The 18,167-nt window shown below is 56.2% G+C and overlaps 1 protein-coding gene across 1 annotated transcript; it reads left to right on the top strand.

The window, feature by feature from the left end:
* Positions 1-7,161: 7,161 nt before the first annotated feature.
* On the top strand, positions 7,162-17,520 carry LOC133339939 (solute carrier family 23 member 1-like; the record flags this gene model as incomplete). The annotated part of the gene is made up of 5 exons (XM_061548050.1): positions 7,162-7,313; positions 14,538-14,606; positions 14,662-14,737; positions 15,505-15,686; positions 17,403-17,520. Coding segments are annotated over exons 1-5 (597 nt in total), but the record flags the coding sequence as incomplete, so codon positions are not given.
* Positions 17,521-18,167: the final 647 nt, after the last annotated feature.

The following is an 18,167-nucleotide window of genomic DNA, read 5'->3' on the forward strand; positions in this document are numbered from 1 at the left end:
GGAGATGGCGCAGTGGGACAGATACCGAGGCTCTCCGCGCGCTGCCGGCGATGCTCGACAGCGATGCCCTCGCCACTCTCACCTCGGCGCCGAAAGCCAAGCGCGCCACGCTGCCGATGGCGCTTCAAGCTGCTGGCTGCAGTCTACGGACCACCTTCTGACTGCAGACAGCTATTCTACGATCGTCAGCGGGGTGCCAAGGAGTCGCCCCTGGCGTATCGCACAGCTCTCCTGGCACTGGCAAGAATGGCTTTCCCGCGAATGGATGACGAAGGAGTGGATGCCATGGTGACGGAGAAGATCCTCTTGCTGGCTGACGAATTGGACATTGTCGTCGTGGCGCAGGACGACGCTGAGATGTCTTCCCTCCGGGCCGCACGACACCTCCACGCCAACTTACTCTCGCAGCGACGAAAGGCCAGCAAGGCAGCGATCCGGCCGTGCCGTGGCTGCAGCCACCCTCCCGGCGGAGGAAATTTGCGCCGTCGACCCGTCAGCTGGAGTGGAGAGCGGGAGTACGGCCGGCTCGGGACGGACCGAGCCGCCCTCGGACCAGCCAAAGTCATCGGGAGCGCTCCCGCGCTGCTACAATTGCGGCCCTCACGGGGTCATGTGGCCTCGGGATGCCGGTCTCTCGGCAGCGCGGGGCGACGCCCTCGACAGGACGCCGCGCCTCTCTCCCAAGCTCCAACAACATAACCCGGCGAGTCGCGGCACCCACATGGTTGGCCTATACACACACCCATCACACACTCACGCACCGCAACGAACTCGGGTCTGAAAATTGCACCACCGTCGCGCCAACACGTACCACTGTGGGGACTAATATCCAACCCAGCCAGTGGTCTGTGTTGGCCCATCGCGTTGTGGCCCGCGTCGTCGGGGTCGTCAGTCGTTGTGGGGCACATTGATGGGTTGAGGCGCGCATCTGGTCGATACGGGAGCATCGGCGACCATTATTTCGGAATTAATTTACAACATTCTTCCTGTTCAGAGCCGTCCTTTGCTGCCCGTTTGATGTTCCGTTCTATGCTGCTAACGGGGGCTCACCTTTGCATCATTGGACAAATTCGAGTGCAAATTTGTATCGGGGATATCAATTTTCTGGCCCAATTTTTGTCTCCTCCTCCCGCTGGCGGTTCCGTGCCTGCTGGGGACGGACTTCCTGGCCAAAATGCCGATCCGTATCTTAGTCGACCAGGGCTGTATTGAGCTCCCGTCGGGCCAATGTATGTCATTTCTGCCGTCTCCCTCTGCGGGTCGGACGGCGTTCGCGACCGGTACCCGGCGCTCGTCGATAGAACGGTACGCGTACCGCCGGGGGCCCAGATGGTGGTGCCTCTTAAAACTACATCGGCCTTTCGCTAAGGGGATTGGGGACCAGGGGGTTCTGCTGGGACCGTCTAGGGTCGGGGTTAGCGGACCTCACTTAATTCCGGCCCAGACCATCGTTAAAGGGGGACGGGGACCCTGTCATTGCGGGTCCTCATGTGGGATCGCGGACGGTGGTGGTTCCACAGGGGGCCTTGCTTGCGCATGCAACATCGGTGCTCTGTGAGGAGCCCGTCGTAAATCACGTGAGCGCTGCCCCTCTGCCGCGACCACATGCGGACAGTGATGAGGGGTGGCTCGAGGCGCTTTGTGCGGGAGATCGACGGACCTGTCAGACTTACAGCGTCAAAAGCTTAAAACACTGCTGCATGAATTTTCCGACGTTTTCAGTCGGAACAATACGATCTGGGCTGTACTCATCTGCTGCAGTCACCATATTGATACGGGTGACAGCGCGCCAATATGCCAGAATCCTTTTCGGTTAAGTCCCGCCGAAAAGGACCATGTCAAATCGGCCGTTGATGACATGTTTGCGGCCGACATCATTCTCCTTCGACCAGCCCTGGGGAGCGCCGATGTCTTAGTAAAAAATCATGACGGCTCATTGCGGTTTTGCGTCGATTTTCGTCGCCTCAACAAAATTTCTGTTGCCGACGCATACACCCGCGCCACGGATGACGAATCGCTTGACGCCTTGGCGGGGAGCGCGATTCTTCTCCACATTGGATTTGCTTTCGGGATTCTGGCAGCTTCCTTGGACGATGATTCGAAACCCAAAACTGCATTCTGTACACCGCACGGCCTTGTTCCAATTCAACCGGTTTGCCGATGGGACTCCACTCAGCGCCGGCAAACTTTCCAGCGATTGATGGAATTGGTCTTGCTGGGTTACCAATGGGACTCGTGCTTGATTTATTGGATGACGTTATCATCTTTAGCAAAACAATCGACGAACATCTCCAGAGTTTGCGGGCGGTTTTCCTCAAAATGCGGCTGATAATTTGAAATTTAAACCCCAGAAGTGTCATTTGTTACGCGAATCTGTGCGTTATTTGGGACATATCGTCGGACGCTCAGGTATTGCTACCGATCCCGCCAAACGCAGTGTGTCAGCTCCTGGCCAACTCCCACCTCTGTGGGAGAGGTCAGGAGTTTTGTTGGATTCGCGTCGTATTACCGACGGTTTTGTCGCGGATTGTGCAACGATTGCAAAGCCCTTACATGCTTTGACATCGAAGGGGGTCCGGTTTCACTGGGGACAGGAGGAGGAGGCTGCTTTCCGATCCCTCCGGGACGCTCTGGTAAAGGCTCCTCCTTTGGTTTACCCTGATTTTTCCAAACCCTTTTGCTCGACACGGACGCGAGCAACACGGGAATTGGGGGCGTGCTTTCGCAGGTGGTTGATGGCGTGGAACGGGTAGTAGCGTACAGTAGTCGGGTGTTGTCTCCAGCGGAGCAAAGATATTGTGTCACCCGTCGGGAACTGTGGTAATTAACTTTATCCAACAGTATCGCCCATATCTGTACGGTCGGCATTTCACCGTCCGCACAGATCATGCGGCACTACAGTACGCCCTGCGAGTTCAACAACCATCGGGACAATTGTCTCGATGGTTGGAGATTCTCCAGGACTTCGATTTCGAAACTACGTACCGTAAGGGCGTTCGCCACACCAATGCGGACGCTCTGTCACGGCTGCCAACCACCTCCGAATGCGCATGTCTCCTGGGGTCGGGGCGTTGCAGGCCTCCGAGTGACATGTCCGTTCCGGTCCTGGCGGCCACCGCTGACGCAACGTCGATGACGGGTTCGATTGCACAACAGGGAAAAGATTCCTTGCTGGGGTTGCCTGTTGCTGAATGGGGGCGCCTCCAGATGGAGGACACCTCCCTCCTCGCGTTGCGTCGTCGCGTCGGAAGTGCTGGGCGGGAGAGGGGTGATGTCGACTCATGGGAGATGGTCCAGGGTCTGTTAATGCATTGGGACGGGAGATCCCATCGACACCGGCTAGTGGTCCCTTCTGTTTTGCGGGGTAAGGTTGTGTGGGCCGCGCATGAGCGTCCTCCTCCACCTGGGGACTCAAAAGACCCTCGCCATGCTCCAGCTGGAGTTTTTTGGCCGGGCATGGACAAGGATTCGGAGATCTGTTGGGGTCATGTCCTCGGTGTGCGCAACGTAAACCACCAGCACGGAGTCTAATCCGCCTTTGCAATCCATCAGAGTTTCCAGGGTCAACGAGCTTGTCGCGCTTGATATTCTGGGGCCCAGTCCCCGCTACCCCCAGGGGCAACAGATACCTGTTGACCGGAGGTGGAATATTTACCGCGCTGGCCTATGGCATGGCCCCTTGCCAACCAGTCGGCAGCAGCCATCCGCGGAGGCCTTTTTCCAGGGATACGTCCTGGACAAAGGTGCTCCGGAGTGGCTGCTGACCGACCAGTGCAAACATTTTTCTGGTAAACTTCTCCAAGAGGTCTGTGAGCTCCTGGGAACGAAAAAAATTCGTACCTCCCCATATCATCCGCAAACATGACGGGATGGTGGAGCGTCTGCATCGAACCATCACGTCAATGCTGTCCCAACAGGTCTCGGACTCACAGACCGATTGGGACCTTCAAATTCAAGGGGTGTTGGCAGCATATAGAATGCTTCCCATGCGGCGACGGGATTTTCCCCCTTCTTCTTGATGTACGGCCGCGAACCTGACCCGCCTGTTCAGACCCAGCTGCAGGTCTCCACGCCGCGGGGTAAATCTAAATTGGCCGCGCATGTGAAATTCAATATTGCTAAATTAACAGAGGCACGGGAGGCTGCTATGCAAAATTCCGACCTCCGCCAGAAGGCTAACGAGAGGCTCAGGCTGGGTCGGGCGCAACGTGCTGCAGTGGAAACCAGGTGACAGGGCATGGTTACACTGTCCCAAGTACCACTTGCAACCTCCTCTAAACTGGTGCGGCCGTGGCGGGGTCCTGTGGAGGTGGTTCAGGTTTTGCGGCCTCAGTGTGTACGTATCAAATGGGGGAAGCGGCGGTGGTTTGTGCCCCCGCCAGATTGAAACCGTGTCGTTGCGGTCCGAGTTCCCACTTCACACACGCGTGCCAAACATGTGGGGGGTCCGCCGACTCCAGGTCCGCCTCCGCTGCTCTCACCTAACGTGCTGCCGGCTGTCCCCGCCCCCAGGTGCACCGGGAGTGACGGGCTCCCGCCCGCCAACCCCTCCTGGGATGCCGAGGGTCACGCGGCAACAGAAAGTGACTCACCAGACACGGACGGTTGCCACCCAACAATCCGCCATCCGGGGTTGCCCCTGTGACGGGGCCTTGCTGCAAGAACGTGCGCGAAAATGCGCAGACTTGTGATGCCCGGAGGGATTGTATATATGTTGTGTTCACTGTGTGTTGTGTGTGTGGTGTATTTTCCTGCTAATTGTATATATGGTGCTCTTACGGAATTGTATTTATTCGGGGGGGGGGGGGGGGGTGCGTCGGGTTATTTTCTCTTCTTGCTGTTGTTGTTCTTGTTGTTGTTCTGTTGTCGTTATTGTTGAAAAAAATTGTGAGGCACCGCGGGTTCAAGGGGTAAATACACTTTAATGTTGTTTTGTTGCAGCCGGGACGGCTGCCAGCTGTACAGGGGGGGGGGGGGGTGGTGATGTAGGGGTGTTACGGAGGGGGCTGTTATACAATGGGATCACACGGGAAAGAACACAGTGGGCGTGGCTATGTCGGTGCAACTGGAAGGTGCTCCCAGCGACGTCCCGCTCTCGGGCAGCCTGGGGGGCTGACTCGGAGCTGGATCCCCCGGGGCCCCACCCCTCAGCGGGGGTTTGATATAAAAGGGGATGAGCCATGAGCCGGAGGGCTCAAGGAGAGATGTTGAAGCTAACCAGTGAAGACAGAAGATCGTCTAGATAGAGCCGTGGACTCCCCTGGATCGCTACCCTTATCAGGGGCCGAACAGTGATCGGCCAGCGGCGTGGTCCCGAGAGCCAGAGCCGGTGCGCTTGTAAGAGCTGGTCTGGGACTCCGGTACCGTGAGCCCGACTTACCAGTGTCGGGCTAGCTAGCCTCCCCTAGCCCGTTAGTGGAGGACCAAGAGGTAGGCTAGGCGTAGCTAGAGGGTGTATTCCCAGTAGACGGGTGAGGGGGCCGATACCCCCTCCAGTGTTGTATGTCCAGTGTTGTGCTGTACCCGACACTGAATAAATACGTGTGCCTCCAACCCCGGCGTCCAAGTCTCCTGGAACATTATTACACACGGGGGATCTTTGTCTTTGCGCCCAGGTCACCCCCTCGTCCACGGCTCGCCTACTCCATCCTGGACTCGCCTCCATGGCCTCTCTGCGTGCTCCTTGGCCTACAGGTGCGACTACGCAGCACCTCCTCATCCACCTCCTCATGGTTCCAGCCACATCCTCATGGCTCCAGCCATCTTATCATAACTGCAACCATCACCTCATCCACCTCTTCATGGCCCAGCCATCTTTACCATAACTACAACCATCACCTCATCCACCTCTTCATGGCCCAGCCTTCTTCATCATAACTGCAACCATCACCTTATCCACTTCCTCATGGCACCAGTGCCCAACCTCCCTCAAGGTTAAACACTACCCCTTATCACCAAATATCATCATCAGCGGCGGCAGCAAAAGCCATGATCAATCCACTGCTGGATGAAGGTCCCCCAACCCCCAAGCTGTCGCCATCTCTCCTGGGCACACGATGGAGTGATCCACCCTCGGCCTACACACAGGCTCCATGTCCGCTGCGGACGTCTCCTCGGGCACGTTCACCGCCGATTAGCAAAAATTACACAAATAACCGGAACCCACAAGTCTAAATCTAGCACCAATGTTAACCCTGACCCGAACCCCCTATCACTGGCAATAACCTTCGAACCCTGACCCCTAACCCTACCCAAGCTATTATCAAATATTTAGCCTTCAGATTTTACCATTCAATATTCAGGGTTTGAAATCCACTGCTATTTAATATTTCTAACCCAGATGTAGATTAGTCAAAATTTGCTGTACTGCCTTCTGGCAGAGCGAGGCACCCGCGGTAAGAAGGGAGTTTCACAACACCAGCTGTGTGTGATCCGCCAACCCTTGCTGCTGCCTCCACAGCGCTAGGTCACTGCAGGCGGCCACGTGCAGCGGCGTAGACACGAACATCGCTGTCACCACCATCACCGTCACTACCGCCACCGTCACCACCGCCATCACCAACACCACCGCCACCGCCACCATTGTCACCACTACCATCACCACCACTGCCACCATCACCGTGACCACCACTACCACCGCTACCAATGCCACCACCACCATGGTCACTGCCACCACCACCGTCACCACCGCCATCACCAACACAACCGCCACCATTGTCACCACTACCATCACCACCACTGCCACCATCACCGTCACCACCACTACTACCACCGCTACCAACGTCACCACCACCATCGTCACCACCGCCACCACCGCCACCATTGTGACCACCGCCACCACCACTACTACCACCGCCATCACCGCCACCATTGTCACCACTACCATCACCACTGCTGCCACCATCACCACCACTACCACCGCTACCAACGCCACCACCACCATCGTCACCACCGCCACCACCGCCACCATTGTGACCACCGCCACCACCACCACTACTAACACCGCCATCACCGCCACCATTGTCACCACCGCCACAACTACCACCCCCATCGCCACCGCCCGGCAAAATTCTACCAAACCCCTAACTGTGACTCTGCCCCCCCCGCCCGCCCCTCCCCACGCCGCCATCACGTGACGGGGGGCAGCATTGCGTGACGGCCATGGGGGGCCTCGTGGCCATCCCGCTGCTGCTGTCGCGGTTCCTCTGCGTCCCGCCCGGGCAGCCGGGCGACGAGGTGCGCAGCCACCTCGTCAGCACCATCCTCTTCGTGTCCGGGATGTGCACTCTGCTGCAGGCCACCGTCGGGATCAGGTGAGGAGAGGGGGGGGGGTGGCGAGGGCGGTGCGGGGGGGGGGTAAAGGTCAGGTGAGGGGTTGAGGGTCAAGTTAGGAGGTGGGTGTCAGGTCAGGGGGTCAGGGGTCAGGTGAGTGGGTGCGGGTGGGTGTCGGGTGAGAGGGTGATATTCAGTTTAGGGGGTGAGGGTCAGGTGAGAGTCAGGTACGGGGGTGAGCGTCAGATGAGGTGGGTGTCAGGTGAGGGTAAGGTAGATGCGGTTTCACATGGTATGACCGTTAGAGATGGCGATGATTTGGGGAGGCCTTCATCGAGACGTGGATAGATCCTGGCTTATACCTTTTTAAAGACTTTTTACTCACCGCAGAGAACTGTAGTGATGCAACCACACTCTATCATAGCTGGCGCCAAACTGTGCCACACGCCCTCCCGCATGGCCTTGTGGGAGCCTTGGTACTGGTAAAGTAATTTTATTAAAATTTTCTGGCTTCGTTTCGATGATGTACACGTACGTCATCAGAACTGAATCGGAAGAAAAACTGATGACGTAAAACTGCAATGATTTTAAATTAGACGTTGAGAAATACATTCGCTTTGTTATGTACGTGCGTGCGTTAAACTTTCTTTAGCGCGTATGTAGCCAACCGTGCTAATCGGAGGTGCGGGGGCAGAACGACAAACTAAGCACAGGTGGATGTGAGAGGTGGGTTTGAGGGACGAAGGTCGGTGGTGGATTCGAGAGAGGCGTTTGTTTATGGCGATGGATGCGATGGACGCGATGGACGCGATGGACATGATGGATGCGATGGATGCGATGGATGTGATGGACTGGTGGACCAGAGTGATGGTGGCCGGCAATCAGATGGTCGTGAGTCCTGGTTGGTGGAGGAGGGGTTGACTCAACCCATCATCCCTGCCACCAGGGTCGAAAGAATAGACACCACCTTGTGGAGAAGATCCGCCATAGGAATGTCGAATTGTAATCACTGGCTGCAGGGATGTAAACGGAAAACGAGCACCCCGTCACCGCTCGTTTGAGATGTTTGATTGGACGGTTGTGATGGATGAGAGGGATAGATAGATGAGAGGGATGAGCAGGTGTTCGTGATGGAAGAGAGGGATGAATGGATGGTCGTGATGGATGCGTGGGATGAGTAGATGGTAGTGATGGATGGATGGTGGTGATGGATGAGTGGATGGTAGTGATGGATGGATGGTGGTGATGGATGAGTAGATGGTAGTGATGGATGGATGGTGGTGATGGATGAGTGGATAGTAGTGATGGATGCGAGGGATGAATGGATGGTAGTGATAGATACGCGGGATGAGTGGATGGTCGTGATGGATAGATGGTGGTGATGGATGAGTGGATGGTAGTGATGGATGGATGGTGGTGATGGATGAATGGATGGTAGTGATAGATACGCGGGATGAGTAGATGGTCGTGATGGATGGATGGTGGTGATGGATGAGTGGATGGTAGTGATGGATGGATGGTGGTGATGGATGAGTGGATGGTAGTGATGGATGCGTGTGATGAGTAGATGGTACGGGTCGATCCACCCCATGCCGTGCCGGGCGTCAGCTAGCGAGGGGGTGGGATCGTCTCGTGTCTCTCCCCCGCACCCCACACGCTCCCTTTGACGGCGCTCCAACCGCATCTCTAAACGCGGTTCCTCGTGCAGCGGTGCCCCATGGCGGTGCCAAATCCGGTGCTGCGGTCTCGCGTCCTCCTCCTCCGCCCCCCCCCACTCTTTATTGCTTTGGAACGTGGACAATGACACGCAGGCCCTGCCCTATGCTTACGCCGGGAAGCCTCAGCGGGCCTCAAGGACATCGCTCTGTTGCGGGCAGGAGGGGCGTGGCTACGTCGGTTCCTTCAGTCACGAATTCTATCCATGAGCCGGCACCAAATCCTCACGCCTGTTCCCGCCCCACCCCATCCCAAGCTCTGCTGTCCTGTGTATATGACGGTAGTTTTCATCGAAATAATAACGAGTTTTTACGTGAAGGATGAAACCAGAGCGACCCAGAGGAAAGCCAGAGAGGCAAACACCGTTTCCCGTGCAGATGGAACAGATGGGAGTCCACACTGTGCTGCACTGCCCTCTCCTGGCGAGCCAGGGGGTATGGCTCCGAATAAAAAAAAACTCATTCCGGGGTTAGGACTTGAACCACCGATCCGCTCGGTCAACAGGCGGGATGACGCGCTGCCGATGATGCCACGAAGGCCGCTAGAAGGTTCTCACCTGCTGAGAACATGGTGGCGTAATGGAACGCGACGCTCCCAAGGTGGATTCAGAAGCTGGGCGGCAGATGGTGCACCGCAATAATTGCACACGCGGGGCAGGGACGGTGGCGTTGTTTTACGTCCGTCGGTACGTGTGTGCACAGACAGATGTTGATGGCGCTTTGGGTGGCCGATTCACACCAGGGGCGCCCGCCCCAAAAATAAATCAATGGACTTGACTCGACAGCATGGTGGAATACAGCTGGCTTCGTCCGCAATCAGGCAGCGGAGAGGTCCCAGCCCGCGATCGTGACCATGACATTGAAGAAGCGTAGCGGAAGGCCGATGACACACACGTGGCCGCGTCACGAGAGACTGCGGCCGAGTTATTCGCGAATCCACCGCGGGGCTTCTGCGGTTAACGCGTTCCTGCAGCAGTGCCCGTACACAGAGACATAATCAACGCCACCATCGTGAATAATAATAATAATAACGCCAGCGTCACCCCAGAAATTATCGGGCGTGTCGGGCTAGGTCAGGTCACGTCCCTGACTTCACAGCATTCAGAAGGACACGCACAAGTCAGTCATTCTCGTGATTTTAGCTTATATTTGTAACTTTTATTTTTAACTTTTATTCCCGCAAATTATAATCGAGTTTGGGATGCTTTCCCGGTAGTGTGAGTCTACATTGGTGTCAATGTAAGTCTACGGGTCTCTCTGTAATTCTGTGGGTCTCTATATAAGTCCATGAGTCGCAATGTAAGTCTACCGGTCTCCCGATGCGAGCTTATGGCTCGCTATGCCTATGGGTCTCTATACCTATAGGTTTTTACGCCTATAGGTTTCTATGCCTATGGGTCTCTATACCTATAGGTTTTTACGCCTATAGGTTTCTATGCCTTTGGGTCTCTATGCCTATAGGTTTCTATTCCTATGGGTCTCTATACCTATATGTTTTTATGCCTATAGGTTTCTATGCCTATGGGTCTCTCTGCCTATAGGTTTATATGCCTATGGCTCTCTATGCCTATAGGTTTCTATGCCTATGGGTCTCTATACCTATAGGTTTTTACGCCTATAGGTTTCTATTCCTATGGGTCTCTATGTCTATAGGTTTCTATGCCTATGGCTCTCTATGCCTATAGGTTTCTATGCCTATAGCTTTCTATGCCTATGGGTCTCTATGCCTATGGGTCTCTCTGATTATAGGTTTATATGTCTATAGGTTTCTATGCCTATGGGTCTCTCTGCTTATAGGTTTCTATGCCGATGGGTCTCTATGCCTATGGGTCTCTATGCCTATGGGTCTCTATGCCTATGGGTCTCTATGGCTATGGGTCTCTATGCCTATGGGTCTCTATGCCTATGGGTCTCTATGCCTATGGGTCTCTATGTCTATGGGTCTCTATGTCTATGGGTCTCTATGTCTATGGCTTGCTATGTCTATGGGTCTCTATGTCTATGGGTCTCTATGTCTATAAGTCTCTATGTAAGGTACCCATGACAAGGCTGAGCCACCAACTCAGTGAACGAGCGTGTAATCGTGTGGGCGGCTGCTAAAACTCGGACTGGAGCCCCCAAGAGCCCCAGCGGTGCAGGATCCGTGTCCGGGTCTCCTCCACCTTTGTACTCAGGCCATAATTATATCCTCTTTACATACCCTGAAACGACACGGCCATTATGGACCTCTTTGGCTATGCTAACCCTCCCCCTCCTGTTGATCCCATGCCTAGGGGCCCATGAATGGCTCCTCTGTGCAGCAGGGGTCTCAGCCATTGCCGGGGGGGGGGGGGGGGGGGGGGGGGAGATTAAGACCCCACGTGATGATGGGGGGGGATCTGGGGTACATGGCCATGGGAGTTGAATCATCTGTAGCTGTAGGATTATTGTCAACAGTGTGTGTATGTGTGTATGTGTGTGGGGGAGCGGTAGTGTAGCGTTTAGAGCGCTGCGCTACGAACCTGGTGACCCGAGTTCGATTCGCGCTCATGGCCAACACCGGTGACGATGATTTGAACCGGTCCTGGTCCACCCCTAGGTCGACTCAGCCTCAAATGAGTACCTGGTGCGGTGTGTAAAATATTCTAAGGAATCTCAGAAGTTGTTCTGTGATATCCTCTTCAGCGCGCCAATTCAGTAACATCTGGGGGTGTTGTGGGGAGGGGGGTGGTGGTACCGATCGCACAACCACGATTAATTTGTGGAGTATTAAAAAAATCTTTATTGTAATAATAAGACGTTTTGATACGTAATATAAATTACGTAAATTACGTATCAAAACGTCTCCGAGCACAGTTTGTTAGCCCGGGGGCAAAGCAAAATAACAAGCAGAGCCATTTTTTTAAAAGATCGAATTTCGGAAAAAAAAATAAAACGACCCTCACGATCTCAGGAGCCACAATGCGTCGTGGTGACGACGCGTCGTGGTAACGACGAGACGGCGGTCCGTGATGAAGGACGTCGTGAAGCGGGGCCTTCATCACGGACCGCCGTCTCGTGGTCACCACGAGGCGGCGGTCCTTGATGAAGGACGTCGTGACGCGGGGCCTTCATCACGGACCGCCGTCTCGTGGTCACCACGAGGCGGCGGTCCGTGATGAAGGACGTCGTGACGCGGGGCCTTCATCACGGACCGCCGTCTCGTGGTCACCACGAGATGGCGGTCCGTGATGAAGGACGTCGTGAAGCGGGGCCTTCATCACGGACCGCCGTGTCGTCGTCACCACGAGATGGCGATCCGTGATGAAGGACGTCGTGAAGCGGGGCCTTCATCACGGACCGCCGTCTCGTCGTCACCACGAGATGGCGATCCGTGATGAAGGACGTCGTGAAGCGGGGCCTTCATCACGGACCGCCGTCTCGTCGTCACCACGAGATGGCGATCCGTGAGGAAGGACGTCGTGACGCGGGGCCTTCATCACGGACCGCCGTGTCGTCGTCACCACGGGTCGGCGGTCCGTGATGAAGGACGTCGTGACGCGGGGCCTTCATCACGGACCGCCGTCTCGTCGTCACCACGGGTCGGCGGTCCGTGATGAAGGACGTCGTGACGCGGGGCCTTCATCACGGACCGCCGTCTCGTGGTCACCACGAGGCGGCGGTCCTTGATGAAGGACGTCGTGACGCGGGGCCTTCATCACGGACCGCCGTCTCGTCGTCACCACGAGATGGTGATCCGTGATGAAGGACGTCGTGAAGCGGGGCCTTCATCACGGACCGCCGTGTCGTCGTCACCACGGGTCGGCGGTCCGTGATGAAGGACGTCGTGACGCGGGGCCTTCATCACGGACCGCCGTCTCGTGGTCACCACGAGGCGGCGGTCCTTGATGAAGGACGTCGTGACGCGGGGCCTTCATCACGGACCGCCGTCTCGTCGTCACCACGAGTTGGCGATCCGTGATGAAGGACGTCGTGACGCGGGGCCTTCATCACGGACCGCCGTGTCGTCGTCACCACGGGTCGGCGGTCCGTGATGAAGGACGTCGTGAAGCGGGGCCTTCATCACGGACCGCCGTGTCGTCGTCACCACGGGTCGGCGGTCCGTGATGAAGGACGTCGTGACGCGGGGCCTTCATCACGGACCGCCGTCTCGTGTCACCACGAGGCGGCGGTCCTTGATGAAGGACGTCGTGACGCGGGGCCTTCATCACCGGACCGCTCGTCTCGTCGTCACCACGAGTTGGCGATCCGTGATGAAGGACGTCGTGACGCGGGGCCTTCATCACGGACCGCCGTGTCGTCGTCACCACGGGTCGGCGGTCCGTGATGAAGGACGTCGTGACGCGGGGCCTTCATCACGGACCGCCGTCTCGTCGTCACCATGGGTCGGCGGTCCGTGATGAAGGACGTCGTGACGCGGGGCCTTCATCACGGACCGCCGTCTCGTGGTCACCACGAGGCGGCGGTCCTTGATGAAGACGTCGTGAAGCGGGGCCTTCATCACGGACCGCCGTCTCGTGGTCACCACGAGGCGGCGGTCCTTGATGAAGGACGTCGTGAAGCGGGGCCTTCATCACGGACCGCCGTCTCATGGTCACCACGAGGCGGCGGTCCTTGATGAAGGACGTCGTGAAGCGGGCCTTCATCACGGGACCGCCGTCTCGTGGTCACCACGAGGCGGCGGTCCTTGATGAAGGACGTCGTGAAGCGGGGCCTTCATCACGGACCGCCGTCTCGTGGTCACCACGAGGCGGCGGTCCGTGATGAAGGACGTCGTGACGCGGGGCCTTCATCACGGACCGCCGTGTCGTGGTCACCACGAGGCCGGCGGTCCTTGATGAAGGACGTCGTGAAGCGGGGCCTTCATCACGGACCGCCGTCTCGTCGTCACCACGAGGCGGGGGTTCGTCATGAAGGCCCGCTTTGTCCTCACCACGATGAAGGACGTCGTGAAGCAGGGCCCTCCAAGAGCAGCCGCGTGTGGTGTGCGCTAACGGAGGGGCAGCAGCTTGCCGAGCCCTGCCCAGGGGACCTACGAACGGCAGCTTGTCCCTCTGTGGAAATCGTCTGGCCCGCGGTCGGCGAACGTTGGTGAGCGTTAGCTCAATGTTGGGGAACGTTGGGAAACGCTGGTGAACGTTGGGGAACGTTAGCTCAACGTTAGCTCAACGTTGGTGAACGTTAGCTCAACATTGGCGGTAACGGTTATGCTCAACGTTGGCGAACGTTAGCTCAACGTTGGTGAACGTTGGCTGAACGTTGGCGAACGCTGGTGAACGTTGGTGAACGTTGGTGAACGTTGGCGAATGTTGGCGAACGTTAGCTCAACGTTGGTGAACGTTAGTAATCGTTGGTGAACATTGGCGAACGTTAGCTCAACGTTGGTGAACGTTGGTAATCGTTGCTGAACGTTGGGGAACGTTGGCTCAACGTTGGTAATCGTTGCCAAACGTTGGCGAACGTTACTGAACGTTGGCTGAACGTTCGCAAAAGTCTATAAACGTTGCCGATCGGCAGCTAACGTCGCGTGATGCCCTCCTCCGCTGCCCCCCACCCCCCCACCTTGTGCAGGCTGCCCATCGTGCAGGGTGGCACCTTCACGTTCCTGGTGCCCAGCGTCGCGCTGCTCTCCCTGCCCGAGTGGCGCTGCGAGGAGGCGGGGGCCGAGGGGGGGGCGGCCCCCCACCGGGTGGAGGGGGGTGGCCCCCCCGGGACTCAACCACACGGCGGCGTCCGCCACCGCCATCTCCTGGCAGGCTCGAATCTGCGAGGTTGGTGAACGTCATCGTCGTGATCGGATCGTCATCGCTGCCGTGATCGCTGTCGTGGTGGTTTCACGGCCGTTGCCATGATCGTCATCGTCGTTGTAATCCTCTCATGATCGTTACCATCATCATCATCTTCATCGTCGTCGTCATAATCATCTCATGATCGTTACCATCATCATCGTCGTCGTCATAATCATCTCATGATCGTTACCATCATCATCGTCGTCGTCATAATCATCTCATGATCGTTACCATCATCATCGTCGTCGTCATAATCATCTCATGATCGTTACCATCATCATCGTCGTCGTCATAATCATCTCATGATCGTTACCATCATCATCGTCGTCGTCATAATCATCTCATGATCGTTACCATCATCATCGTCGTCGTCATAATCATCTCATGATCGTTATCATCATCATCGTCGTCGTCATAATCATCTCATGATCGTTGCCATCATCATCGTCGTCGTCATAATCATCTCATGATCGTTAACCATGATCGTCTAGATCATCATAGGAAGTGTATCGCTCTGCCTCTTTCCTCATCCTCACCATCTGCCATCCACTCACCTCTATCACTCTCTCCCTTCCCACGAATCTATCATTCCCTCTCCCACTCTCTCCCTCTCTCCTCACCATGACTTGCCACCCTCTACTCCCCTGTCTCCCTCCATTGCTCACTCTGCCCCTCTCCCCCCTCTGCCCTGTCTCACCCTCTCCTCAATCTCCCTATCCACTCACCTCTCACCTGCCTCACCCCTACAGCTGCAGGGCGCCATCATGGTGGCCTCGTGCTTCCAAATGCTGCTGGGCTGCTCGGGCGCGATGGGCTGGCTGCTGCGCCTGGTGGGGCCGCTCTCCATCGCGCCCACCGTGGCGCTCATCGGCCTCTCGCTCGTGCGCTCGGCCGCTACCAGCGCCGGCCACCACTGGGGCGTGGCCTGCATGTGAGTGCGCGGGTCATCGGGTCGCGAGGAGGTCGCGGTAGGTTCGCCGACGTAGCCGCGGAGCCAAACTGCAGTTCTAGATTCGAAGCTTTCGTGACTGCAAGGATTCATATGCTTAGGTTTTTTCGGTAAAGTCACGTAGGTAAAAAATTTAAAATTAATATTTTACGTTTGGTATTCATATTCTTATGTTTTTTCGGTAAAGTCACGTAGGTAAAAATATTTAAATTAATAAAAGTTAAATATTAATTTAAATTTTTTACCTACGTGACTTTACCAAAAAAAACTAAGAATATGAATACCAAACTGCAGTGCCCGCGATCCATCGCACCGGCGCTCCACCTCTTGGGGGCTTCGTTGGGTTAAAACAAAAATCAATTCACTTTTAGAATCTGTCTGGTGATGACACCAGACCTTTGTCCGCGTCCGAGCGGCCGGTCGCGTTGGGGTGGATCGCAGATCGTAGCGGCCGGTCGCGCACTCGCAGCCACGACGGGCGACGAGCCGGGCGAGGGGCGCAGACCACGAATTGCCGGGACGATCGTCGCCCGCGCACGGCGAGGGAGTCGAGCCCGTCACGGCGCCTGCTCGCAACCGGTTGCTGAGACTTTCGTAAGCAACTCGCCGGTTGCAGGCGAAAACCGAGTTGCGCGACTGCCGCACCGGGAAGATCAAATCGAATTGGCGATCGTAGGTTGGGTGCGGTAGTCGTTGTGTTACGATTCAACTATTTTTATTTGACCAGATAAGCACCACTGAGTTTTGTAGATCACTTTCAGAAGCGACTTGACCACGAGTGATAGCTCAACTAAATAGCTTATCATGTGGAAAGTAATAGCAGCCAAATAGTCCAAACGCACGTTGATTCTTAATGTGGAGGGAAAAACTGGAGGACCCGGAGAAAAATCCACAACCTCCAGTATACTAGGCGAGGTAGTGAACATCTCGCCACCATGGCGCCCGCCAGCTGCGCCCCCAGTTACCCACGCGACTCACACGGCCGTGAATCGGCCTACGTGGACCACCTTGATAAATAATGATGATGATTATGTCTCTATGTTCAACTTCTTTCGCACCGTATGTAGCCAACCGTGCTAATCAGAGGTGCAGGGGAAGGACAACAAACTACACACACACAAAAATGTTTCTAAAGAAAAAAGTGCATTGCTCCAGTGGCTTCCTAATATCAGAAGAGCGTTCCAGACAGCCGCAGAAGCGCATCTGAAAGTGACCGTCTTTGTTCCACGGCGAGCCAAAAGCTGCTGCGAGGATGACCGGAGTTCGCGTGATGGTTTATGCTCCTTCACGAGATCAGCGAGGTATTGTGGTTCATTTGTGGCAAGCACTTTGTGTGTAATGAGTGCGACCTTACAACGCATTCGTTCAGCAACCGGAAGCCAATTCAGCTCGGCGAGCACTGGACGGACACGGTCGGATCTTGCAGTACCCCGTCACGACACGTGGCATTGTAGCACACGTGGTATTGGCGCTATCGTGTTGACGGCGCAGAGCGATCATCGTCGCAAAGGAACGAAGGCGCCGCTGTGTTTCACAGATGGGTATCGTGTCACTCATCCACTCACCAACCCAGCTCATCGCTCACTCACTCGATCGCTCACTTACCAACCCACTCTTTAATTCACACGCCACCACTGGGCCGTTGTCTTATCTCTCTATCTGCCCCCCCTCATTCCCCGTGCGTGCTCCCCCCACCAGGACGATCGCTCTCATCGTGCTGTTCTCCCAGTACCTGCGCGACCTCCACGTGCCGCTGCTGCCCGCGTGGCGGGGCGGACCGCGCCTCAAGCCCTTGCCGATCTTCAAGCTCTTCCCGGTACCGCGCCCACTCGAGCGATCGCCGCCAACGCCGTTGCACAACGAGTGAACAGGGCATAGCCGGGGAGGCAGCAGAGGAGACAGCAGAGGCGGACCGAGGGACAATTCTGGGCGAGTGGTAATGCTAGCATCTGGTTGGCTAGATGGGTAGGGCTCGTGTGAGTGTGTGTGGCTGGCTAGACGAGTAGGGCTCGTGTGAGTGTGTGTGGCTGGCTAGACGAGTAGGGCTCGTGTGAGTGTGTGTGGCTGGCTAGACGAGTAGGGCTAGTGTGAGTGTGTGGCTGGCTAGACGGGTGGGGCTCGGGTTTGACTGCACTCTCTATTTGCGAGCGCTGTCCGTGGGTCTGAACTGTCATCGGCAGGCACCGTGACTGGATCACCACGATTTGGTGCCGAAAATAATATAAAAAAAAAAATCTTCCGATAGTGTTGTTGGTCTGTCTTGAATGGCTCACAGGGTTAACTTAATAAATGAACTTGAACTTGATTGTCTCATTGGCAACATGTTTCTGTTTTGTCGGAATCGTTCGCGCCGCGCCGCCTGCACCGTCCGTCTCATTCATTGTCTCGGGAGCACCGCCTTTGCTCATTTGTTCCATCTCGTTTGCGTTGTTGTATGCGTTGTTGTATGCGTTTGTTGTACGC

The sequence above is a fragment of the Lethenteron reissneri genome, unplaced genomic scaffold (assembly GCF_015708825.2).
Source record: "Lethenteron reissneri isolate LAM-NWPU_2019-01 unplaced genomic scaffold, ASM1570882v1 scaffold_577, whole genome shotgun sequence".
NCBI lineage: Eukaryota > Metazoa > Chordata > Hyperoartia > Petromyzontiformes > Petromyzontidae > Lethenteron > Lethenteron reissneri.